Raw genomic sequence first — 26,468 nt, forward strand, 5'->3', positions numbered from 1 at the left:
TAATTAAAATATAATCATGCAAACCATTGTTGCTACCACTGTTATATAATTGCACCGAATCTTATACAAAGTATAACACATGGCCAGAAGGCGTTAAACAGCTTGCAGGCTAACTAACCCAAAGCCAACCAGTAGAGACATGTTAGAAATGGTAATTAGGATCTATGGTAGATAGGCTAGAACTTTGAAAAGCAAACCTATATTGTTAGAAGTGATACTAATTGTGTACTCATAAATGTTAGCCATGTAAACAGACAGTTCCTGTCTGTCACTATAGCTGTTGATTCAGAGATCAAAAGGGAATGTTAACATTTAGATGAATCTTGAGTGCAATAACATCATTGTTTATATGTCTCTCTGAAGTTTGTGATAGACTGCCAAATGGATAAATTGCCCTATATTAATTTGTATAACTAATGGTGGTGTTAGGAAACAGAAGGTTACATTAAAAGCCTATTGTTTACCCAGGACTGTATGGTCAAGTGAATGCTAGAACAATGTATAAAAGACCCTTGGGTCCTGATCCTGTCATCTCAGATCTGCTTGATGCTTCAGTGCAGGGGAAGCTTAAGCCACAAGATTGAAATCCCAGTCGTAAACTGGAACACCCTGAATAGGATATTAGACATTGGACTATAACCTATGGACTAAATTCTAAAAACTCTTTGCAACTACAAACTCACCATCTCTGCTATGAATCTGAATCTCAAGATTGACTCATGTCTGTGTGTTTACTAATCTTTTAACCTATACCCACTCTCTTTTCTTTTTTAATAAATTTTAGTTTAGTGAATAAGAATTGGTTGTAAGTGTGTATTTGGGTAAGATCTGGAATATTCATTAACCTGGAAGGTAATGTGTCTGATCCCTTGGGATTGGTAGAACTTTTTTATACGATGAAGATTTTCATTAATCCTCATCATATCTGACTTGGGTGTCTAGATGGAGGCCTGAGGCTGGGTTATTTTAAGGGAACTGTGCTGTTGGCTTCTGGGTAACCAGTGAGGTAATAAAGAAGCTGTTTTGTGCTGGCTTGGCAAATCTAAGTATTGGAATATCCACCAGCTTTGGGGATTGTCTGCCCCATTCTTTGCAGTCCACCCAAATTGAGTGACCTCAGCTGGCTCCCCGGGGAATCCGGTCACAAAAGGTAAAGTCATTCTGGCCAAATACCAACCCCTGGGCTATTCATTACTTTAATTATGTTAAAATAAAATATGTAAATATTTGTAAATATATTTAGACTCAATGCTAGCCCACAACAAGTCACAACTTCAAGAAAAATGCCAGTTAGATCTTTGGCTTATGATTGCTTATTGAACCAAAATGTCCAGTAATAAATGCTTATTCTCAGTGCCTAAACTCAGATCATTAGAGGTATTTTCAGTACTAAATCCATCTTTATTGTTTATTTTGCAATATACAAAAAGTTTTTTTTCTCACATTCAAGTTTTTTAGATAAAATCCTCTTGAAAGGTCAGATCCAGGTTCTCTGTAATGTAACTATTAAATATTTGCCAACCACAAATGCCAAGACCTCTTGTCTAGCCTCAGTCCTAGTTATCTCTCACATATACAAAACTCAGGGAAGAGAACCCAAATAACCTCTGATTTTGTTCAAATTTTTATATATACTACATAAAACAAGAGCTGCTCAAGAAGCTTGCAGCATGCTGAATCATATGAAATAAAGTATCAACACACACTGCAAATCAAACAGTTCCCTGATCCACCTTATTGCATTTTCACTATTGCCTCTGGAGATTAAGAGCCTTTTGGCATGATTACAAGTATGTATTTCCGCAACTTTAAATGTCATCTACAAAGCAACAAAATGGGTTTGTGCCTTTTTTGTGTCTTTATGTTGATGGTAGCCTGAAAAGTTTGGAGAAGGGAAATTAGTTCCTTCCTACTGTGTTTTTCCTGGAAAACACTGTGGATGATTGGAGAAGCAGGAGGTTTATAACATCAGAGAAGATATGCAAATGAAACCTGATTGTTAGCAGTGAGAAGTTATGTTATGTTTATAAAGAACTGAGAAAACAACATAAAAAAAACCCCAAGTACAAGGGGAAAAGCTGTCTTGTTAAATATTCAGCAGTTCCATCCCTACCTTTAGAGGCTATCAAATCTCCCTATTCACAACTCTCAATCATCCAAGAAATCCTCCAGCAAACAGAGAGAAGATCAGACTTGACTTCTTGATATATCCAAGATAGAACAAGAGAAAAGCCTTTAAAAAAAATCCAAAACCTTTCAGTCCTTAATATACCAGAAAGCAGCAAACAATGGCTGCAACCCATTTATAAACATCCAGAAGAGCTCATCAAAACCTCTATGCACTTTCACAATAAATTATAACAAACATAAAATATGTAAAGAACTTAAATAAAAAAAAAGCCCACTAATTTCACAGTATACCTACAATCACCCCCTCCCAAAGTGCCAGAAAAAGAAAGATGGGACACATGAAGCATTTGTTGGGTACTAAATTATGTCTAAATATCTATTCCAGACCCCAAAACTAACAGATTCAGCTTAAATTCAATAGGAACTGCTGGATGCTCATAGGATTTGAAAGACCACTTATTTAGGTGGGTACATAAAGATTTAATAGGCTAACTCTGGGCCCCTATGTTTAAAATTCTTGACCTCAGTATCTTGTAATATATCTGATAAATCTAAACATTTTATGGGAAAGTTAGTTTAATATTATAATGGTACTTTTCATAAACACAACCTTCTGTTACATCTCATTGGAATTTCATATTATTGGACTCAGATGAACATTATGACAAAAAGGGAAAATTCTGTTTTACCTGTGAATTTTCGTTCTAGGACCCACCATGTCAGACAGTCTTCACAAATGGGCATTCCCCATCACCCTGGCTTCTGGCGGTTCATCAGATTTTTGCTCCGAGCCTGGGCTGAGGACCACCCATCGTTCAGAAAGAGCCCTCTAGAATGATACATTCCAGAGCTAAAAAACACTATTTAAAAGTGCTATTCAACTCCAACCATTTGCAGCAAAGCCTTAACATGAAATTTAGGTATTTCCTGTATGAACATCCTGTTTCCTTTCAATCTACTTAACAAGCGAGTAATCGCCAGAAGAATACTCTCAACATAATACAGTCCTCCAAGGGAAAGTTCGACTGTCTGACATGAGAGTCCTCAAATGAAAATTCATAGGGGTAAGACAGAATTTTCCCTTTCTCAGTGTTCTGCATGTCAGACAGTCTTCACAGGGGGATACAGAAAGCAGTATATCATCCCTAGAGAAGAAAGGTGGATTCAATTTACCTATGTAGGACTGAAACATCCTTAAGAGTTATTGGGGCACCCTGTTCCATAACATTCTTCTACTAAACAGTGAATCAGCAGGGGTGAGGATGGCGGCTCTATAGTATTTGAGCAAGTGTAGATGGAAGGCCCTCTTCTAGCCTGACAGCTCTCCTCCTAAGATGTGTATGATCTCTTTCCCACAAAATCACTGCTCTTTTCACAAGTGCACAGTAATGAGAACAGTTGGACCAGAGGCTTTGAATGATGCAGCTATATATACCTTTATTCTCCTGAAGGCTCTTTTCACTTCTAAATTAAGTACTCTACTTCCTTGGGATGTTTGGATTCATCCAGAAGGACAATATTGCCACTTCCTATTACATGAGGAAGATTGTGGTGACATTGGGGATGGACACCTGGCTAGTTCATAAAATGTTTGATAGAATATGGAACTGAAGTTTCACTGACAGCACACCAAGCTCTGACACCTCACTGGACAAGGAAGTAGAGAGTAGGGAACATACTTTCAGCGAGAATAGGAGCTACCAGCTATGAAACTGAAAAGTGGTTTTACTGGTACACAGATTGAGATTATGACAAGAATCTGCACATTGCCAGAGGACTAATAAGAAATCTGTTATGTGATGGGTGGATTTCTTACAGCGCAATGTGCCTGCAATTGATGACTTATCTTTCCAAAAAGTGTTGGCCTTGAGCCCCATGGTCAGGCCATCTTGTAAAAACACTAGAACGTCCTTTGCTTCAGCTGACTTAGCCTTGATGTGTGTTCCTTGTAACACTCATCTAAACCTCAAGTGATATATAGACATCACCTGTGAATCACTTCTGAGATGCGAGGAGGGCGTTTATCACCTTCTTAGAATGTGTGACTATAGTTCCTTCCTTTCAGCTTCCCAGCTGATGTTAGGCAGCACTGGATTTTGGTTCAGGAAAAATCCCTGTATCACATTTGGGGTGCAATCTAGACCAGTAAGGGGTTGTGTCAGCACCTGCTCTGCAACCTGGGGTGGCTCGCCTGCAACCTGGGGTGCTGCTTTGAGCTCCTAACAAACAGCCGACCGGCATGCAGGTCATACCCTGAGTGTCTGATATAGCTGCCTGCCAGCAACACTGACCTTAGCAGCCTTGGTTACTACAACATACACCCAGTCCCGAATTGTCCCCCAAAACTTGTCTTCTGCATTGTCCAGTCCCTTCCTGGACAGTCCTGATATGGTAGGTCCATTGCTCCTGTAAGAGAACAATATTCAACAGTTTGCTACTTTAAAGGGAATGACCCAAACAATTCAGTTTGAATGCAAAACTGGATCAGTTTGATTAAAGAATAAAACAAGTTTATTTAACTACAAAGAGATAGATTGTAAGTGACTACAAGTACAAGGCATTAAGTCAGAAATGGTTACAAGATCAAATGCTTTCTCGTGCTAAAAAACTTAAACTAGACTTGGGTCAAGATCAAATCCTTACCACATGCTTACAGAAACAGGGCTGACCAAATTTCAGGTCAGGATCTCTCCCAAAGTCAAATGGCTACTTCCTTTGTCTTCTTAGGTGAAAAAGGAAGGAGGGAGAGATACCTTGAGGTGGTTTTGCCCCTCAGTTTATAGTCCAAGCACCTTTTAAAATGCATTTTCCTGAGGGTTACCTCTAGGTAAAGTTCATTCCAGCTGTGAGGTTGGAGACATGGAGTCTCATGGTGAAAGAGATTCCATGCTGTTTGCTAAAATGTAGATCAATCTGTTACTGTCCCTCTTCTTCTTTGTCAAAAAATGATCACTTGACAGGTGACTGTCCATCAACTTTGATGACTCCTGACTAGAGTCATCAGCTTGTCCTTTCTCTCTGAGAAACAGGTTTATCCATTATGGTAACCACATTTCAGTCATAATTTCATCTTATGTTCATAACTTTACATATAATGTTGCTACATACATGTCACCATATTACTAACCAATGAGTTATTACTTTTCAAGGATACCTCACAAGGCATATTTTGTACAAAGATTATTACAATAATGTGCAGGGTGTGAATACAGGATGCATGTGTTCACACTTTGTTGCACTGTGTTTTGTGTGTGTCCATAGGCTTCCAACCTGGCCTGTGGTGCACAAAGGCTAGATGGTCTAGATTGCAATCATTCGGTTCTATGTGTGTCTTGCTCAGCCAGCCTGACTTTTCTTCTTTGCACAGACTCCTGAGGGACAGAGTGAGAGCTTCTGCCCAGAACATGAACAAGGCTAGTACCATAAGCAGTTGCGAATGTTTTCTGTCTTCTTTCAGTTATATACACATCACATTTCTGGAGAAATATCTACCAGAAATAGAGTAGTCAATCTGAGGGTCCATCACATGCAACATATTATACTCCACGTCTCCTTCTATTATACCCTCCCAAAGACATATAGGAGTCACAATATGTTCCCCTATATGGGTTCTAGTATCTATGCTGATGAACAGGCTTCTCTGGATTTGACATCAGGTAATGTTAAATATTAAGAATGATTTCACCAAGAGATTCTAATAATGGATCTGGACCAAGATCTTTATATACTGATTTGCTATAATTGGGGTCTGGAAACAAAGCAAGAATTATGCCAGGTATTGATTCATAAATAGATTCATAGATATTCAGGTCAGAAGGCACCATTATGATCATCCAGTCTGACCTCCTGCACAATGCAGGCCACAGAATTTCACCCACCACTCCTGCATTGAGACATGAAACCAACTATCCCAGGAATCAGAGCAGCAGCCGTGTTAATCTGAATGGAGTTAAGATTTTATCTTCAGAGAGATGTGCTAATGTTTGGCAAATCAGACACCATCTTCTTCTTTTTCTCTTTTTAAATAACGATGGTTATGGACAACAACTGAGATGATGGAGTTTTATGAAAGCTGTAATTGGTTCCTCCACTTGTTCGTTCAAAGCCACCTTTTTGAAAGTTTTTAAGTGATGACTGCTGGACTCTGCATAATTTAACGAGAAGGTTGTCAGATAAGGTTAGACTTTCACTTGACGGGAGGGATCATATGGCATTTGTGAATAAACCGTGTAGAAGTTATGAGTCCAAAAAAGAAGTGTTCTGTATTGAAAGTACTTCTTACTGTAGCAAAAACTAAAGTATTTCTGGGCGACTCTCCCCAATCTTATTTTCAGTAGATCTCCAGGAGGCTTATTTTCATGTTCTGAAGTTTTGAGAAGATAATGCCCAATATTTCCACATGGAATATTGACCATCTTATGGACTTGTTGAAGGACCCGAGATCTAAAATGGGCTGCATGACATTGTTTCTCTTTGTACTACATAGAATCTTGTGCTTTTACCAAAATGCCAGTCTCTCCACAGAACGTGTTGTATTTTTCCAGTATAAGAAACTGTGATCATTGCATCCTTCAGCTTCTGATGCTACAAAGGTCTTGTTGATAGTATTTGTTTATTTTAATTTACCTTGAGTAAAGGATAAACTTGTCACTCGGAGAATGAGTGAGTTCTATCAAATATCCTTCCCTAACTATCTCAAGCACTCATTTTCTGAGGACAATCACCCACACAGGAAGGCGTGCCCTGAAGCTCCTTTCATGGAGTGCAGGATCTGCCAATATTTGGGAAACCCGGAATCAAGAGCAACTTTTAAAGGTGCCTCAGTGACTTTTGTCTCTATTCTCTCCAAAGAGCTTACCAACAAAATATTTGGTAGTATATCGGATGGTAGCCTGCAATTCCAGTTCCTTCAAGTGGCGCTACAGTTACCCCCAAGCCATGTCTTTGGAAGTTTTGAATGTACAGAAAGTCAGTCAGGTAAAGCAACCATCCTGAAAAAGTTGCTAGGAAAATCTTGTTTAAAGGAGATATTATGGAGTAGGGCTTTTGTTTGTTTGGAGTAGGGAGATTGGGTGTTGGCGCATGTTCACAGTGGCCTCCAGGTGAGCACAAACACTACAGTCATTACTCTCAGGGCTAAGGCTCCTGTATGCAGTGTGACAGGGTCAGGCCAGATGGCTACAAGAGAGTGATAGAAGGCAGATATATTAGCCCCAGGGTTAAGTAGGTCCCTTTCCCCTGGGTAAGGTAACAGAGAAGGTTCCAGAATAATCAGGAACTTTCTGGAGACAATTAAGGCAGACAGGCTGATTAGAACACCTGTAGCCAATCAAAAAGCTGCTAGAATCAATTAAGGCAGGCCTACGAGGGCACCTGGGTTTAAAACTTCAGTTTGTGGTGCATGTGTGAGGAGCTGGGAGCAAGAGGCACCATGAGCTGAGAGTGAGAAGGCGTACTGCTGGAGAACTGAGGAGTACAAGCATTATCAGACACCAAAAGGAAGGTCCTATGGTGAGGATAAAGAAGGTTTAGGGAGGAGGCCACGGGGAAGTAGCCCACGGGAGTTGTAGCTGACACACAGCTGTTCCAGGAGGCACTCTAGACAGCTGCATTCCACAGGGCCCTGGGCTGGAACCCGGAGTAGAGGGCAAGCCCGGGTTCTCCCCAAACCTCCCAACTCCTGATCAGACACAGGAGAAGTTGACCTGAACTGTGGGTTCATGAAAACGGCCAAACTGAGGGCTGCCATGAATCTCCGAGGCGAGCAAATTCGCCAATAAGCGCAAGACCCACCAAGGTAGAGAAGGAACTTTGTCACACCAGCTTTAGCCTAATTGCTGATCTTATTCTCTGTTGCTTTTGCAGGAATACTCCCTTGGCTGATCTGACTATGCCCTTTCTGTTATGAGGCTGAAGCAGGTTTAATATTAGGTACAATTAGATCTTGATAGGGAATTCCCACTCCACCTTAATGACACCCTCATAAACTAGTTGAACTGCACAGATCTTTTTCAATTTTGCAGAGTTTTGCCATTATTTCGTTTTCTAAAAACATAAGCACATGTGAAGTTAGAGCCCCATTTGTGCTTAATTCTGGGAAGCTTAGCTGAGAAGCTGAGGTATCTCATCCAAAGCCCCTGCTTTACAAAGTTCTCCTCTTTTGAGGATCTAAATGGCAGAATCTCTCAGAAGAGGTTTTAAGATTTTACACTGCCCCTTTTGGGGGCAGTTTCCTTCACCAGTCCCTGAGCCAAACCCTGAGGTAAGGGGCCCTGTGAGGGGAAGAGCATGTTACCAGGGAGACTGAAAAGATTAGTCTGCAGACAAATATCTTGTATGTCTCCCTACGGAGAATAGTAGCCACTTTGGCCCAGATCCTCAAACGTGTTTAGGCTCCAAACCTCTACTGACTGCAGTAAGTTAGGAGCCTTAATACCTTTGAGGACCTGAGCCTTTATGGTCTAATATAGGACCCCTGGAGGCTGGAAGGGGAAAGGAGGTAGGTCCATCTCCTAGGGAAGGAGATCTGAATCATTTCGCCCCATGCTCCCTACTGCTGGGTCTAGACTGACTGGGGAACATCCACACAGAATGAGAAGTGAGCCAGAGTCTCTGGTGACAAAAATGACTCATTAGTATCAGAAAGGCCCCATCACAGCAGCAGAGGCCTTGCAGGTAAAATGGTTTGTGGGAAGGGGGCATGGTTATGACCTTCTCAACCATCTGATCACAGACCTTGCCTGTACCGGCTAGGGGCAGGAATCTTTTACTCCTGGTTGCTGTGGGGGGACCTTGCCTTCCCCAAAATTCAGGAGGCAGGGGGGCTCTGAAAATCAGACACCTGTCTCTATACCGCTGATTCTGGCCTGGTCTCAGTAAAAGGACTTTCCCTGTAGCCTGCTTGACTCTTGCCATGGACCTTGATCATTCTCTGGCTGGGAGCCTGGTTCCCTGCAGCCTGCCTGCCTTGTCATGGACCTCACCCACATGCCGGCTGGGGGTTAGTATGTCTATGGCCGGCCTGACCACCTTACACATGCCAGCCGGGAGCAGGTTTCCCTACAACCTGTTTGCTCTTTGTTAGTGGGAGGGGAGTGGTGGTTCAAATCCTCCTCAGAAAGCCAAAAGATACACATTTTTAGTTTAGCAGTTTTGAGGAGAAGAACCTCAACGCCAAAGAAGAAACAGAGAAAATTAAAGTATTTTACAAATCTTGTCAAAGGTCCACTCCAAAGAGAGACTTAGAGTCTGCCACGTATGCTGCTTAGAGGCAGAGAATTCTGGACAGTTCTTTCTGAGGGGGAATCCTAAGCCCATGCTCACATCAAAGATTTGGTGTGCCCCAGTTGCCATGGAGACAGAGAACAGCACACTGTGAAGACCATCTGACATGGATGGGGCTGGGAATAATCTAAAACTTAATGTTTTTTAAAAGTGTTTAGTTCATTTAGATATTTATAATTATACTGATCATTATGGAAAGCTAGACTGCGAAAAAAGAAAATAAAAGATTTTGGACCTGATTTTTATATATTATAATGTAATTGTTAATTCAATACAAACATAGAAATTGCCATCCTAGATCAAAAAGCGATCCATGTAGTCCAAAATGTTCTCTCTGACAGTGGCCAGTGCCAGATGCATCACAGGACGATGCAACAAACCTCACAGTAGATAGTTATGGAATTACTTGCCAATACGAGAACCTTCTTGATCACTTCCATTAGACAGTGGTGGCTTATGCCCTGATAATTTATCCTTCCTAACACAATTATGGATGTTATCTCTAGCCACATAAATGTCTATTTCTTTTTAATCCTACTAAGCTTTTTCCCCTCAATAAAAGGTTACATGGAGTATCTGGAAAGAGCCATCTGGTCTTACTGACATTTCTGTTTTGAAGTAACATGTCTGTTCACATTTATGCCATTGTCCACAAGAAAATCCTGATCATCTTTCCAATTAAGACAGATAAAATAAGTGTACATAAAAATCCTTAATTTTGAGGAAAGTTCTGAGTTTACAAATAATCAATAAGCTACCATTCTGGTAAACAGGATTATTACAAGGTACAAAAAGGAAAAAAAGACTAGATTAACTCATTTTAAATGACATAATTAGTGCCTGAGAAATTCTAAAAGGAAATGAACAACAAATCAATTTGCACTAAATGGCACAGTTTCGTCATTCAGGACTTGCTATTGACTATTACATTTGTTTATGCTGATTACTTTGTTCTTTTCTTCAGACTGAAAAATCTCCATTGAAATAAAAAGAGGAGGTTACTCACCCTGTGCAGTAACTGATGTTCTTCGAGATGAGTGTCCCTGTGGGTGCTCCACTCCAGGTGTTGGTGCGTCCCTACACCTTCGCTCGGAGATTTTTACAGCAGTACTCATACCGGTCACGCATGCACAGAACCTGCTCCCCTGCTCTGAGTGTACCTTAATAATACGCGTGTGCGACTGGTCTCCTCAGTTCCTTCTCTACAACAGAGGCTACCCCAACTCCGAAGTAGAGGGGAGGAGGGTGGGTAGTGGAGCACCCACAGGGACACGCATCTCGAAGAACGTCAGTTACTGCACAGGGTGAGTAACTTCCTCTTCTTCTTCGAGAGGTGTCCCTGTGGGTGCTCCACTCTAGGTGACTTAAAAGCAGTATACCTAAAGGAGGTAGGGACTTCAGATTTGGTAAGAATGGAGTAGATGACAGTTCTGCCAAATCGTGTATCAGAGAGAGGGTCCTGAGTAAGGGCATAATGCTTAACAAATCTGTGTTCAAAAGACCAAGTGGCCGCTTTGCAGATGCCAGCCAGAGGTACTTTGCGTAGAAAAGCCATGGAGGTAGCCACAGATCTAATGGAGTGAGTTCTGAGGCTGTTCAGGAACCTTCTTCAAGCTAATTCTTAACTCACTAGCAACTCTTCTGAAAAGATCTTGAAATTTTGAGAAGTCGACTGAAGATGACGGCGGAGGAGGCAATAGGGCTTCATCAGGCATAACAAGTGGCTCTACCGGGTTGAAGGCAGGTCAGGACTGATCCTGTAGTTGTGATGGTGCTGCCTGGACTCTTATGTCAGTGGCAGGTTCGTCAGCTGGCGATGGCAGGCAGGTGTTGCACCTGGCTGTGGTGGTGTAGCGAGTGTGGTCTCGAGGATAAGATGCTCATGGAGCCCAATATCGCCACTGTGGTGGGAAGGGAATGGGTGGTGCCATCCAGGGGTTCACACACCACGGGGCAGGATTCGGAGAGTATGACGAGGTGATTTTTCTATGACCTCTATTGATTGGGGTCTGAGGATGGGAGATTCGATATGGTGAAAACACCCCCTGCAGACCAGCTTCCTCATCACTGGAGGAACGCTATCCGGACCCTGACTGAGCATTTGGAGAGAGGTAGGCATTAAGTAGGGGTGACTGAGGGATAGGTGACACCAGCAGGTCCCTTGACTGTGTAAATTGTGGTGCTGGAGCTCCTCTGTGAGGTGAGGGCTGTGCAAGAGGAATCTGCCATGAAGAATGGTTCCTCTGCACCGCTGTCCTGAGCATTGTTTCATTGCCAATCAGCTCAGTGGGAGACGATGCCAAGAGAGCAAGAATAGCCTGCGGGGGGTCAGACATGTCAACATGTGTTGGCACCGCTTCTGTCACGGTGCCGAACGGTGCCACAAGAGCAGCAGGCACCTGGAAGCCTGAAGCCTCAGCACTGGAGCTTTGTGTAATTGCTGCAGCCGCAGGCGGGTTTCGTGCGGCACCAGAGGAGCCCAGCACGTCAAAAGTGCTCAGCTGGGGAAGCGCCGGGAGGGAGGCTGTAGACCTGTCCCACAAAGAACCCTTTGCGGGTGAGAGAGGGTGCTGGTTCTTTGCAATCTTCTTGTCTTTGTTTGAGGTGGGAGGGCTGCGGCATGTAGCTGAGTCAGTGCCCATGAAGCTGACCCTAGAGATTTCTGAAGGAGGAGCAATTTTAACCTCAGCTCCCTGTCCTTATGTGCCCTGGATTTAAGTTTGCTGCAGTAGGCACATTTTGGGGGGATGAGGGACTCCCCCAAACATTTTACACATTTTGAATGGCCATCCGAAAGAGGGATGGCATCACTGCGGTTAGAGCAGCGCTTAAAGCCTGGGGAACCAGGCATGTTGGAAGCGGCTGCCTCTGACAGGAACGAAGAAAAAAATATTTTTTTTTGGTAGTTTTAGAGAAAGAGACAGGAAAATTGCTATCTAATTACTATTGGCAACAAACTAACTAACAGGGAAGGTATATGAATGAAGGAAGAGAAAAGTCTCTAATGAGTCTGCTGAGCTCCATCTAAGGCCAAGGATGGTAGAGAAGGAACTGAGGAGACCGGTTGCGCACGCGTACCATTAAGGAACACTCAGAGCGTGGGGGCTGGCTCTGTGTGTGTGTGACCCAGTATGAGTACTGCTGTAAAAATCTCCGAGCGAAGGCGCAGGGATGCACCAACACCTGGAGTGGAGCACCTACAGGGACACCTGTCGAAGAAGAATATAGAAAATACTTTCCCATGCTAAACAACAACATGATTTTGTTCTTCATGTCCCTCCCACGCACACATTTCAACGATGTTTCTGCTGACAGGTTTGGAAAGAATGGTTAACGTTCAGCAACTATCAAGTTCACACAGAAATATGTTTAATAACTATATATGCTTATTTTTGAACCTCACAGGATTTATAAACTTACCCATACATGGAGTCAAGTAAATTTACAAAATACTGAAATCCCTGATTAATAGGACTAAATAAAACTAAAGTGAAGGGAATAGCTTCAAATGCCAGGGTGGACATTGGGAATAAGAACAATGCCATTCAAATAAACACAGAATGACACAGAATGTGAAAAAATAGCCAGTAGCAGTAATTTTGCGCTGGAAGGAGAAAAGTTATGGAATCATGCACAACTGTTGGGTGAATAATTTTCATTAAAAAAAAAAAAATCTTGTTTCCATCTAGCTATACTTAGAAATGACATTGCTATATGTTCCCTGTGACCTAACTGGCTGCCACAAGCAAACTCCCTCACCAGAGTCCTCCATCACTGTCTCCCTAGGAAGTGGGTAGTGTGATGTAATCAGTAATAGAGTTAACAACTGATTTCCCCATTTTTACATACTCAGATGCAAGCACTTTTGAGAGATATTTGGTGTCTACTAATTTTAGGCAACTGTAGCCCCTCAGATTGTTCCCAAAACACCCCACCATTGAGCAGTAGAGCAAAGTGCTGCATTATATCACTTTGTTTAACAATATAGTTTATTGTGGAATAAACTATTCCAGAATCATTAGTGTGCTTTGTGAGCATACAAATTATTCCAGAATGAAGTGACTTTTATTCTGAAATACAGCATCCAAATGGAATAGCTATTCTGCTCAACTTTCCCATGTAGACAAGCCCTTAGTTCTAAAAGGTCCTACACATTAAATCCTGGCCCCCTTGAAGTTAACAGCAAAAGTCCCACTGATAGGCCAAGATTTTATCTAGTGTTTTTAGCATGTCATCTATTTCCAGTGCCTCTTGTAATGTGGGGAGTCAACCTAATTCCTTATTTAATTGTATTCTATTGATTTTTTTAACAGTTAACATTCAGCAAATACCACATCTTAACTTCTTTTCTAAATTGCATCCCGTAGTTAATTTAAAGTAGAATTGCCTGCCTAAGGCCTACACTTAAAATTTATACCACCAAAACTATGTCAGTTAGGGGTGTGATTTTTTTTTATTTGTGATTTTATTTAACCACCATTGCTATGCCAGTATAAGCCCTAGAGTAGATGCAATTATACTGGCAAACAGTGTTTTTGCCAGGATAGTTTACGTCTCTCTTATGAAAAGCTTAACATAATCTCAATTATACACTTGTTATACTGCTACTGCAGACAAGTATGAGAAAGAAAAGGTTTGATTTAAAATTTTAAAAGGCAAAAGTAATCTTAATAATTCAAAGTTACTCATTTCTTTGGAGCAAAACAGGTCATAGAGAAAGGCTGAGTTACTTGTACAGCTGTAAAATTTTCAGACACGCAAAGGCAGAAATTGTTTTAAATTATGTTGCTAAAAAGATGTGACTACTTACCAATGGAGGCCCTCCCAAGAAAATTGTTCCCTGCTTGCCAACTATTATACTTTCATCAGCCATTGCAGGTACATACGCTCCTCCTGCTGTACAAGATCCCATTACCACTGCTATCTGAAAGAAAAACAGCAATATATATTAACAAATCAGTCTAAACTCTTTGAAATTCAAAGGCACCTGTTCACTAATCTCTATTGTGCAGATTTTGTCAAAGGCTCACTAGAAGTGACATGGGATTGTTAATGTCCATGCAGAACAGATAGGACCTTTTTCTGATTTTTTTTAGCATTTCTTTGGAAACTACATGGAATCACTCTAGATGTGTTTTTGATCCACATAGTCCTAGCATCTGAGGGCTTTCCCATTATTTAAACCAAATCCTCAGCTGCTGAAAATCAGCACAGCTCCACTGAAGTCAACAGCTGAGATCAGCTGATATACACAAGCACAAAGTCCCTCGGTTTAAGTATCTGAGGACTAAGGGCAGGACATTTTCCGAGGAGGTGCCTCACTTTCAGTGGGAATTAATTTGCTCCTCCAAGCAGTCTACCAACAAAGCCCACGTTTGTTGATCTTAATAGCAAAACATAAAGCACACCTCTTTTCTCAGGCTTTTGCCTCATATGGTATTGATGTCATGTTTATTTCTAATGGTGAGGTGAAGTCTAGGTATTATCTCTCTCTCACACACACACACACACACACTTAATTTAGTGGTGTTTTTAAAGAACTGGCTTGTCCCCAGATACCACCAGATGGGTGGATTGTTATGAATCCAAAAACAAACGTATATATATTAAAAAAAACCATAGCAGCCTGTGATACTAGAGTGAAGTCTTCTCTCAACTCCAGTTTCAAAAAGGATTCACAAGAAAGTAAATCCTTTCAAAGCAGCTTGCAGAACAAAGTGGTAATATGGAAAACAAAAAAAGGGGAACACTGATGAAGGCACAGAAATGCCAGGCAGTGCAAAGCATACCATTGTCTAATGTATTATTATTTGCTCTCTCACCTACTGAAAATACAGTTTGAACCACAGAAAGAGATTGGGATAATATTAATAAAAAGCGAAAACACACAATCTTCCACTGTTACACATTGGCAATAACTTAATGGCTGCTATCAGCAGTGGATTAAGGTTTCCTGGGGCCCCGAGCCAGAGCAAGTGTAGGGGCCCCATCCAACCCAGTCCACCTGTGGTCCCGCCGCCGTTCCGCCCCCTCTGCCTGTGGCCCTGCTCACGCCCCCACCCCTTTTTGCCTCTTCCCCGGAGCTCCGTCCCATTCCACCCAGGGTCCCCCCACATTCCGTCCCCCCGACTGCAGCCCCGCAACCGGTTTGGTACTTTTTGGTCCCCACTACAGCCCCAAGACCAGAGAAGCTCTGCCCCCTTGCCATGGCCCCAGCGGGGAGTGAGAGTTCCCCAGCCCTGAGGAGTCAGCAGGCAGTGAGAGCTCCTCTAGTCCCCAAGCGACAGCCAGGGTCCCAGTGCTGGGGCTTCCCCTGCCACCCCCTCCCCCACGCTTCTGCAGCGGCCAGGCCCGGGACAAATTTTTATTTTTCTGCTTGGGAATGGGGTCAGACGCAAGAGCTTTCACTGACGTCCACTGGCTTCCCCTGCAGTCCCGGGCTTCTGCCAGGGATGGGGGGCACTGGGGGGCTTCTCCCGCCGCCCCCCGGTTTCTGCCAGGGAGTGCAGTTGGGGAGTATGGGGGCTGCCCCGCCCACCCGGCACTGCTTACGGCAAGTGGAGTTGGGGGGCTTCCCCTACCCTGCCCACCCGACACAGGTTCTGTAGGCCCAGTGACTAATCTGCCACTGGCTGCTATTAAAAAGCAAATGTGCTCTTCAAAAACAGATGGTCGGGGGCTTCACCTGCACCTGAAACAGGCCTGAATTATGCCATTACGCCTCCTAGCATGGAGTCAAAAGGAGCTTTTTCATCAGCTGGCATCCTGTGCACCGAATTACACCTAGGACAGAGTGATGAATCAATGGGACTTTCTCTTACACATTTTATCAGACATCATCAGGTATCCACAAGTCTAATGACAGACTCCTTAAGAGTACCACTTATAATGGTCCCTCCCTCCTTTTTCCCCCCACCAGGGGCTTTTGTTTTTTATGAAGTTGTTGTGTTTGATATACAAGTTGTGTTAATAATTTTTCAATATAAATCTGGGATTTCAAAATTCTGGGATCCAAAGTAAAATAGATCTCCAAATCGCTAGACTACAGAGCTAGTTAACTGATTGCATTACTTTGTAGAATCTCGTGGAACCTTCCAGACCTTCTAAGAACTAAATTTTCCTCCTAAAATGTTGTCAGTCATGCCCTCGCAGGTATATAAGGGGCAGGGGCATCGCCACTCAGTCAGCGAGATAGAAGAACAAACTGAAGTGAAGTGAGAGTCCAGCTGCAATATTGCAAACCTTGTTTTATTGTATAACTGTGAAAGTGTACTTGTGTTTCAAGACTTGAAGAATGTAAGTAGTGATTAATAAAGACAATATTTAAATGCGATGCCAGAGATATCTCTCGAACTCCTATCTACGCAACAACATAAAATACTGTTACTTTTTTTGCCATGCTTACCACATATTTCATGACTTTCTAAGACTGCAGAACATAGACTTTTGCTCTCCCTAATACTATCTGTTTGCCCCTATAGAAAATAAAAGATGCCTCCAAAGAAGCCTTCAGGAGCTCAGTATAGGAAGCGAAAACCTCAACTGCAATCTAGTTTGCAGCAAGGGGCAGATTTGATGGGAAAATATCTGAAACAGAACATAGACCAGGATGAACATAACAGTAATTTCCTCAGTTTGGTAGAGATCTTGGGAAATATGATGTCATGTGTGAGCACCTATGTCAAGTAGTTCATAAAGAAGCTATGGACCATTACTGCAGCAAAACAATTCAAAAACTAAATTGACTGACCTTATGTTATCAAGCACCTTCCTTGCCACAAGGTCAGTGGACAACTCTACTGGAAAACGCTTAATAGAACTATTTATAAACATTTTGAATGAAAACAAAATAAAAGCCACAGCCAAGGCTGCAACAACAGTGTGAACATGAAGAGAAGAAACAGTGGTATCCAGTGAAGGATTCTTGTGCTGAATCCAAGAGCTTTCTTCATGTATTGTGGCTAACATTCCCTCAATCCGGTTGTGTCAGATGCATCTTCTTTAGATTCAGTATCTCTCTTCAGATTACTACAAAGGATATATGTCCTGTTTCCAGCATCAACTATCAGGCAGAAGATCTTCATGGGCAATGTTATAAAATCTGACCGTGAAGCCACTAAGTGATACTCACTGGGAAAGCTGCATGACAGCATAAGGCCAGTGAGTTACCAAGTGACTAAGGTTTATGACGCCCTGATGGAACTGGTGCAATCACCAGGCCAGAATCTGACACAAGTAGCGCCTGGCAAAACAGATCACTGACTTCAAATTTCTAGTCTCAGTGTGATTTGGCACAATATCTTGTTACAGGAAACATTGTAAGCAAGGCATTACAAACTCAGTCGACGGACATTGAGACCATTATTATGAGGAGAAGCTGCCTTGATTTCATTGTGGCTACAGAGACAATAGATTTGAAGCTGCCATAACTGCTGCAAAAGAAATGGCAGAAAACTTAGGATTTAAGCCTGTCTTCAAGGACACTAGTATTCATCAGAAGAAGAGACAGTTTGGTTCAAGGGCAAAGATGAGGTGATGGGAAGCTAAGAAGAAAAATTCAAGAGGGAGCTTTTTTTTGCTCACTCATTGACACTGCTTGAATGCCCATCGAAGAAAGTTTTGGACAAATGAAGCTCCACAAAAAGACCTTGGAGGGTTGTATGACCTTAGTAAGCTTTCAGCATACAGAAAAACACTCATGAACAATTGTACAAACCTTCACCAGACACTGACACCTGGGGAATCTTCAGATGTCATTGATAAAGACCTCTGTGTCAAATTGGACAACATCCATCACAGTTTGCCACACGGAAAGCGCTCTCCCCTCCAAGTTCTCCAACTCATTCATGATGCAGAGCTGAAGGACACTTTTCCTAATGTGCGGATAGCTTTGAGGATTCTGCTCATGCTGCTGGTCACAGCTAGGAGTGGTGAGTGCAGGTTTTTGAAGCTCAGCTCATTAAAACATATTTTCAATCGATAAAACATATTGCCAATGAGTGACATCACTTGTTATTTTATCACCTGAAAATGCCATTGGCCAGTCTTTGGATCTCTTGGATGCTGTGCTTCAGTTCGCGATGGCAAAGGTGAGAAAAGCAATCTTTTGAACTAAAGGACAAGGGTTAACATTCTAAGGCTGTCACCGAGTGTAACGCTATTTAATACTGGTCCACCCAATGTTGGTGCACAGTTCAATTTCTTGATGTTAGTACATTTCAGTTATTCTTACTATTAAAGTTTCTATAAGCTTAGGGGAAACAATTTTTTTATTTGCTTATATATGGCATGAATAAATACAGATTTACAGATCCTAGTGTGCAAATTTATCGTTTTATAAGACCGGGATAACTCATGCATGCAAATCGTGCATCAAAGTCATGAAATGGGCTGCAAATGCAATAAAAAATAAGGTAGTCAAAAGTTTGACAAATGGAGGGGGCACTGAAGATGCTCCTCACCTGGGACACTTGGGCTGGCCCTGATCATAGTAGAACCTTCTACCCTTAAAAATCTATGAATCTAGAAAGAGAAGCGTTTGCATTCTACTGTGACACCAGTGTCATGGACAGCACCAGTGTTATAGAAAGTGAAGGCAATATCTGAGCTAAAAAGTTATTGTTGATGATACTCTTTCTTGCCCAAGAGAAACAGTTTTGTATGTCTAACCGCAGTAAGTTGAGAGAGAACCACAAGTTTATTTGGTCATAGTGCTTTGTTAGGAAATTTTAAGGTATATTAATTCACAACTGCTTTTTGTCTAAATGAAAAGAAAAAAACATGGCTATTGAAAGTAGCACTCGCAATGGAAAACACGTTCAAAAGTATAGTAACAGAGTATAATCAAGATTGGCACCCACTCTGGATTCATTTCAGTCAAAAAGAAATAAGAATAGTCAAGTAGAATAAGTGTCGCCAAACTAGATTAAACTCCAGTTGCAGCCAACAGTCTGATTTTCTGCAGAACACAACTTTTTAGTATTGACATTGCCAACAATGGACATCAAGCCAAGAACAATGATTAACATGGATAGAAAAAAAAAGCTAGCACTGTATTTTCTCAATACAAGTCTAAGAAAATGTCTTGTCAGACAAGGAAGATAATGTAGGTCACTGCTACGCATTAACAGATTTTCAAAAACACAAATATCTTTGAAATAAAGATAAAAAACCAAAACTTTCAGGGAAAGCAAAGATATCTCGATAGAGAATCTAAAACAAGCCTAAAGTAATAGGAGCTGCAATAAAAATGTTTTCCACTTTTCTTTCCCTGTGTAAATGCTTTCAGAAAACTCTCACCATTGCCATATTAATCTGAGGGATAGATATGTTTTAATCAAAAGTAATTTCTTTCCTACAGTCAGCGTTTTGCTTATATAAAACCCAATATGTTTCCTCTATTTTTATGCCATATAATGGTCAAACTATGAAAAATATAACACTATAAATGTATTATATTTTGAATGTGTTTAAGTGTTAGACATTTGATTACTTCAGAGTATTAAGGAAAATACTGAACATGATTTTTTTTTTAAATGTTTTAAAAGCATCCAGGGACCCTGCTAAAAAAAAAAAATCAAGATTTCTCCAGCCCCGTTTTTCTTGCTTTGAACTTTCCCATTTTGAGTCACTATCTTCATACTACAATCCCTCTGCTGGACAATGACAGGAGTCACTTTAGTGCTAATCATTTAGGCTTCTACTGATTGAGGTCTGGTCTACACTTACAACTTAAATTGACATAGCATAGAAAAATCCACACCCCTGAGCACCACAGCTATGCTGACCTAACACCTGATGTAGAAGCAGGTAGGGAAATGGAAGAATGCTTCGTGAGGAGGTGGAGTTCCTACAGCGACAGAAAAACTCCTTCCATTGCTATAGTCTGTGTCTACACTATGGCAGTACCATGGCATAACTACATTGCAATAGCTATGTCACTATAGCACCTGTAGTGTACACACAGCTTAATACAAAGTACTCCATTTACACAGGATGGTACCACGTCCACAGCATTCTCAGTCTCCCGCCTGGCTGCTGACTCTTCCTATGCTCCCTAAAGCCTCCTAGTCTCTTTCAAGGACTATAAGGAACTCATTACTGAGAATAAAGTTAGTTAAAACTCCTTCCAAACAAATCACTCACCGATTCAGCACAATAGCAATGTAACTATCTGTTGAGTCATAGATTCATAGATACTAAGCTCAGAAGGGACCATTATGATCATCTAGTCTGACCTCCTGCACAACGCAGGCCACAGAATTTCACCCACCCACTCCTGCGAAAAACCTCTCACCTATGTCTGAGCTATTGAAGTCCTCAAACCGTAGTTTAAAGACTTCAAGGAACAGAGAATCCTCCAGCAAATGACCCGTGCCCCATGCTACAGAGGAAGGCGAAAAACTTCCAGGGCCTCTTCCAATCTGCCCTGGAGGAAAATTCCTTCCCGACCCCAAATATGGCCATCAGCTAAACCCTGAGCATATGGGCAAGATTCACCAGCCAGATACTACAGAAAATTCTTTCCTGGGTAACTCAGATCCCACCCCATCTAACATCCCATCACAGGCCATTAGGCCTATTTACCATGAATATTTAATTACCAAAACCATGTTATCCAATCATACCATCTCCTCCATAAACTTATCAAGTTTAATCTTAAAGCCAGATAGATCTTTTGCCCCCACTGCTTCCCTTGGAAGGCTATTCCAGAACTTCACTCCTCTGATGGTAGAAACCTTCATCTAATTTCAAGTCTAAACTTCCCAATGACCAGTTTATATCCATTTGTTCTTGTGTCCACATTGGTACTGATCTTAAATAATTCCTCTCCCTCTCTGGTATTTATCCCTCTGATATATTTATAGAGAGCAATCATATCTCCCCTCAACCTTCTTTTAGTTAGGCTAAACAAGCCAAGTTCCTTGAGTCTCCTTTCATAAGACAAGTTTTCCATTCCTCGGATCATTCTAGTAGCCCTTCTCTGTACCTGTTCCAGTTTGAATTCATCCTTCTTAAACATGGGAGACCAGAACTGCACACAGTATTCCAGGTGAGTCTCACCGGTGCCTTGTACAACGGTACTAAAACCTCCTTATCCCTACTGGAAATACCTCTCCTGATGCATCCCAAGAGCGCATTAGCTTTTTTCACAGCCATATCATATTGACAGCTCATAGTCATCCTATGATCAACCAATACTCCAAGGTCCTTCTCCTCCTCATGGTATTCCACTGAACTGGTAGGACACCAATTATACCTAGCAGAAAAGGGTGCCAGAGGCTGCCTCTGCCCTGTTTTCCATAGAGGAGACATTCAGTAACAATTATATGTAGGAGTATTGGGGAAGAATAAAGCTAAAATAGTAGAAAGCAGAACTTACTACCCTGAAGACTATATTTTCTAAAATCAATAATAGCAGTTGGCGACATTCCTCAATATGCCATGGTAGAGCTGAATGAGATCTTCCAAGTTCAGTTTGAAATGGGTTCACAAGAGAATAATGTGATTCATAATTCCCGTTCCCCCTAATATTATGTGAGAATTGTTTCACTTAGGTTCTCAGACCCTGAAGTTAAAAACAAGAATTAAATTTAAATGAATCCAATTTTTCCTATCTATGGTCTAATTTCATTGTAAACCATAGCCAAGGTTCAGGTTCATCAGCTTTGTGCCCACTCACATGTGTGCTGGAACCGAAGGCTGGACTAGGCCTCATCTTCAATAAGAGAAGAACTTACTGTTCTCAAGGAAATTGATTTCCCTTTGTAAAACTGGGATAAAGTTTTTTAGTGTATCATAATAAAAAAGACACTGACTACTAAGCAGGGAAAATAGCAAATGTAACATTGTACTCTTGGCCACTGCCTGCCTCCAGCCAGAAGGAAATGTTCTTTTCCAACATCCCCACCTGGATCAGAACAGTCAGCTAAAACAGTTTCTCTCTCAGAGAATCCAAATAAAAATGGCTTCTGCTAGACCAAGTTGTCCCTCTTGATTAGAAGGCATAGCCTCAGTCAATCAAAGAAAGGAGAAAAACCCATGTGATTTCCACTGTAAAATTTATTCTAACGAACCAGGTTCAAAATAAAAATTCACCAAAAATAGAATCCCGAAAAAAAGACATAGTAACAATACCCACAGAAAGCAAAAAATATGCAAAAATCACACTCCTCTAATATGTACAAGATTCCAGTTGTCATTTCCATATGTATAGTTTTTCTAATTAGGTGAGCTATTCTGTCAAGTTTATTAATCCTCCCTCCCTCCTAGATATCAATTTATTGAATGCAGCAATGAATACAGAGAATTAAGTGCTCATGTTACCAGTAATACCAGTGTCTAAAACATGAAGACCCCAAAAAACACTTTTAATTGAGACATCATGACTAACAGTAATTCTATGAATCATTAATACATTAGAAAATGCCCCCTATCAACAGCTGTACAAAAATGGTATAAATACATACATACACACAGACACACACACACATCCCTACCCGACTTAGCTAAATATGTGTCTACACTCACCATCATGCACAGGGGTCCTCACCTCTCAAGCATTGATTCAGAATAATCAACTGTTGCAAATGATATCCTAAAGCTCTCTTTCACTCCTTCATCCCAGGCTGACCATTTCTCTTTTTCTCCACTCCAGGAGCAGCTAAGTCACATCACTAACCTTGAGGCTGAGAAGAAAGACAGCCTATTTGTAAACCACAATGCCATTCTGTGAACAGTCATGGTGTTTACAATGTCTCCAAATCCCCACAATGAGCATCAGGTCAGCAAAACTTTAAGCTGCCAAAAACCTGAGGCGCTGAGATGAGCCTTACACCCAGATTGAAGAAGCAGGCGTGCAGAGTAGCTAGAAATTTTTGCTTTAAAAAAAGTTACCTGTGGAATTCTTTCTGAGGACATGAGTGCTTGATTATAAAAAATGCGACCAAAGTGATCTCGATCCGGAAATACTTCTGCCTGGCGGGGTAAGTTTGCTCCTCCTGAGTCAACTAAGTCAAGTGGAATGAAAAATAGATTTACATACAATTTATCTCCTGCACAATTTTAAACAGAGATATTATTTCATATTATTTAAAAATTACTTGAAATGTCACCTGTTTGCAAAAATGTATACTCAACATACTAATCATGAAAAACAGGCCAGGCGCCTCCATTTGCAAAAGGAAAATTGATGAGCACACATGAGCAGCTGTTATGCATCCCAAACATTTTTAGATAAACTAATGGTAGCTGCATATAAAGATGTAATTACACTTGGCTTTACAAATCTTTTGAAATTCATCTGACAAACACCTGTTTGTTTTAAAAGACACTTCCTTATAGGCCTTAAAACAGGAAATTAAAAATTAAATTTTCTGTGTTCCAGGATAAACTTATTTCCTTCCTACATATATACAATCTAATATCATTCACTGTAGCTGCAGAAATTAAAACTACACTTAATTAAAACAATATAGAAGGAAAGACATTCTAAGGGAGGCACTTCTTAACCTCTCACTTCATGAGTGGTTGCAAGAGCCTAATGCTTTGCTTATAACTTGATAAATCACAGAAGAGCATACCTTTGGTTTCAAAGAACAGAATCACACAGAATTGCTCACTGGCAATCCATTCACTCTGACAGTAAAAGTTTACAAGCCAAATATTGTTTGTTAAGAAGCTAAACTGAAGATTTTATATTAAAAATATACTACCTATACCACAGCAAGCACATTTAGCACACACATTTGCTTATTTAATAAAATGTCTAAGCATGCTAAAATTAAAAAAATAATTTACTCAACCATTGACTTTTTTGACTGATTAAACAAACATGGAGTAAAACACATTGAGATGGAATATACTCAAAAAAATGTCAAATTGTAGAAAGCTATTAACAGAAACTACAGATGAAGTTTTGAGTTTTTATTCTTTTTTAGATGGGAGTATTTCAAAAAATGTAAGTAACTTTCTAAGAGAATCTTTCAACAGAAATAATAAAACAACAAAATGACTTCAGTTCCTGTCTTTTACATGTAACTTGAATTACGGTTGATGTGTGCACACAACTGTTCCCCACTGGACTCTTTTGCTTTGTTCTATTACACAGGTAGTAAAATGAAATAACCCATTCCTCTGGGTCTTTAGTTCACTTTACTACCTTTATAAAAGGAATGAACAGATAAGCATATCATCAAAAAGCATTGTATATGTGAACGTGTATGAAATAAGTTAATGTGTCTGGGGATGGAGCAGGAATCCTCCAGAAACATCTCCATGAAGCTCTCCTGGAGGTACTCTGAAGGCCTTTGCAGGTTTCTGGGGAGGGCTGTCTTATTTCATCCTCCATGGTAGAACACTTTACTACGTCAAGCCAGTAGCAAGTAGTCTGGAATCATTGCACCACAAAGCATGGCAGCGAATGGTCCTGGGTTTTGGTCGCATTCAAGCAACATTAGGTCTTTATCTTTCTGCGTTAGCCTCAGGAGAGTGATATCATTCATGGTCACCTGGTTGAAATAGCGGAATTTTTGTAAGGGAACAGGTTTCAGAGTAACAGCCATGCTAGTCTGTATTCGCAAAAAGAAAAGGAGTACTTGTGGCACCTTAGAGACTAACCAATTTATTTGAGCCTTTTATTTGAGCTCAAATAAATTGGTTAGTCTCTAAGGTGCCACAAGTACTCCTTTTCTTTTTGTAAGGGAACAGTAAAAGGACCTCGTTCATGCTGGGTTGTTTGCGCTTGGCTAAAAGGGATCATCCCAGAGAATAGCCACACGGCGGGAGGAGGGATGAATCATAGAATCATAGAATATCAGGGTTGGAAGGGACCCCAGAAGGTCATCTAGTCCAACCCCCTGCTCAAAGCAGGACCAATTCCCAGTTAAATCATCCCAGCCAGGGCTTTGTCAAGCCTGACCTTAAAAACCTCTAAGGAAGGAGATTCTACCACCTCCCTAGGTAACGCATTCCAGTGTTTCACCACCTCTTAGTGAAAAAGTTTTTCCTAATATCCAATCTAAACCTCCCCCACTGCAACTTGAGACCATTACTCCTCGTTCTGTCATCTGCTACCATTGAGAACAGTCTAGAGCCATCCTCTTTGGAACCCCCTTTCAGGTAGTTGAAAGCAGCTATCAAATCCCCCCTCATTCTTCTCTTCTGCAGGCTAAACAATCCCAGCTCCCTCAGCCTCTCCTCATAACTCATGTGTTCCAGTCCCCTAATCATTTTTGTTGCCCTTCGCTGGACTCTCTCCAATTTATCCACATCCTTCTTGAAGTGTGGGGCCCAAAACTGGACACAGTACTCCAGATGAGGCCTCACCAATGTCGAATAGAGGGGAACGATCACGTCCCTCGATCTGCTCGCTATGCCCCTACTTATACATCCCAAAATGCCATTGGCCTTTTTGGCAACAAGGGCACACTGCTGACTCATATCCAGCTTCTCGTCCACTGTCACCCCTAGGTCCTTTTCTGCAGAACTGCTGCCTAGCCATTCGGTCCCTAGTCTGTAGCTGTGCATTGGGTTCTTCCGTCCTAAGTGCAGGACCCTGCACTTATCCTTATTGAACCTCATCAGATTCCTTTTGGCCCAATCTTCCAATTGGTCTAGGTCCTTCTGTATCCTATCCCTCCCCTCCAGCGTATCTACCACTCCTCCCAGTTTAGTATCATCCGCAAATTTGCTGAGAGTGCAATCCACACCATCCTCCAGATCATTTATGAAGATATTGAATAAAACCGGCCCCAGGACCGACCCTTGGGGCACTCCACTTGATACCGGCTGCCAACTAGACATGGAGCCATTGATCACTACCCGTTGAGCCCGACAATTTAGCCAGCTTTCTACCCACCTTATAGTGCATTCATCCAGCCCATACTTCCTTAACTTGCTGACAAGAATACTATGGGAGACCGTGTCAAAAGCTTTGCTAAAGTCAAGAAACAATACATCCACTGCTTTCCCTTCATCCACAGAACCAGTAATCTCATCATAAAAGGCGATTAGATTAGTCAGGCATGACCTTCCCTTGGTGAATCCATGCTGGC

At 41.4% G+C, this 26,468-nt stretch overlaps 1 protein-coding gene across 2 annotated transcripts in view; it reads right to left on the bottom strand.

Moving 5' to 3' along the window:
- Positions 1-26,468, bottom strand: part of MCCC2 (methylcrotonyl-CoA carboxylase subunit 2) — a 91,582-nt gene that overhangs the window by 39,535 nt on the left and 25,579 nt on the right. For both annotated transcript variants that reach the window (XM_073344321.1, XM_073344319.1), the window contains 2 exons: positions 23,311-23,423; positions 14,225-14,338 (listed from right to left, as the gene is read on the bottom strand). In XM_073344321.1, coding sequence (XP_073200422.1) covers positions 14,225-14,338; positions 23,311-23,423 — 227 coding nt within the window. The remainder of the gene's footprint in view (positions 1-14,224; positions 14,339-23,310; positions 23,424-26,468) is intronic.

This window comes from Lepidochelys kempii, chromosome 5 (assembly GCF_965140265.1).
Source record: "Lepidochelys kempii isolate rLepKem1 chromosome 5, rLepKem1.hap2, whole genome shotgun sequence".
NCBI lineage: Eukaryota > Metazoa > Chordata > Testudines > Cheloniidae > Lepidochelys > Lepidochelys kempii.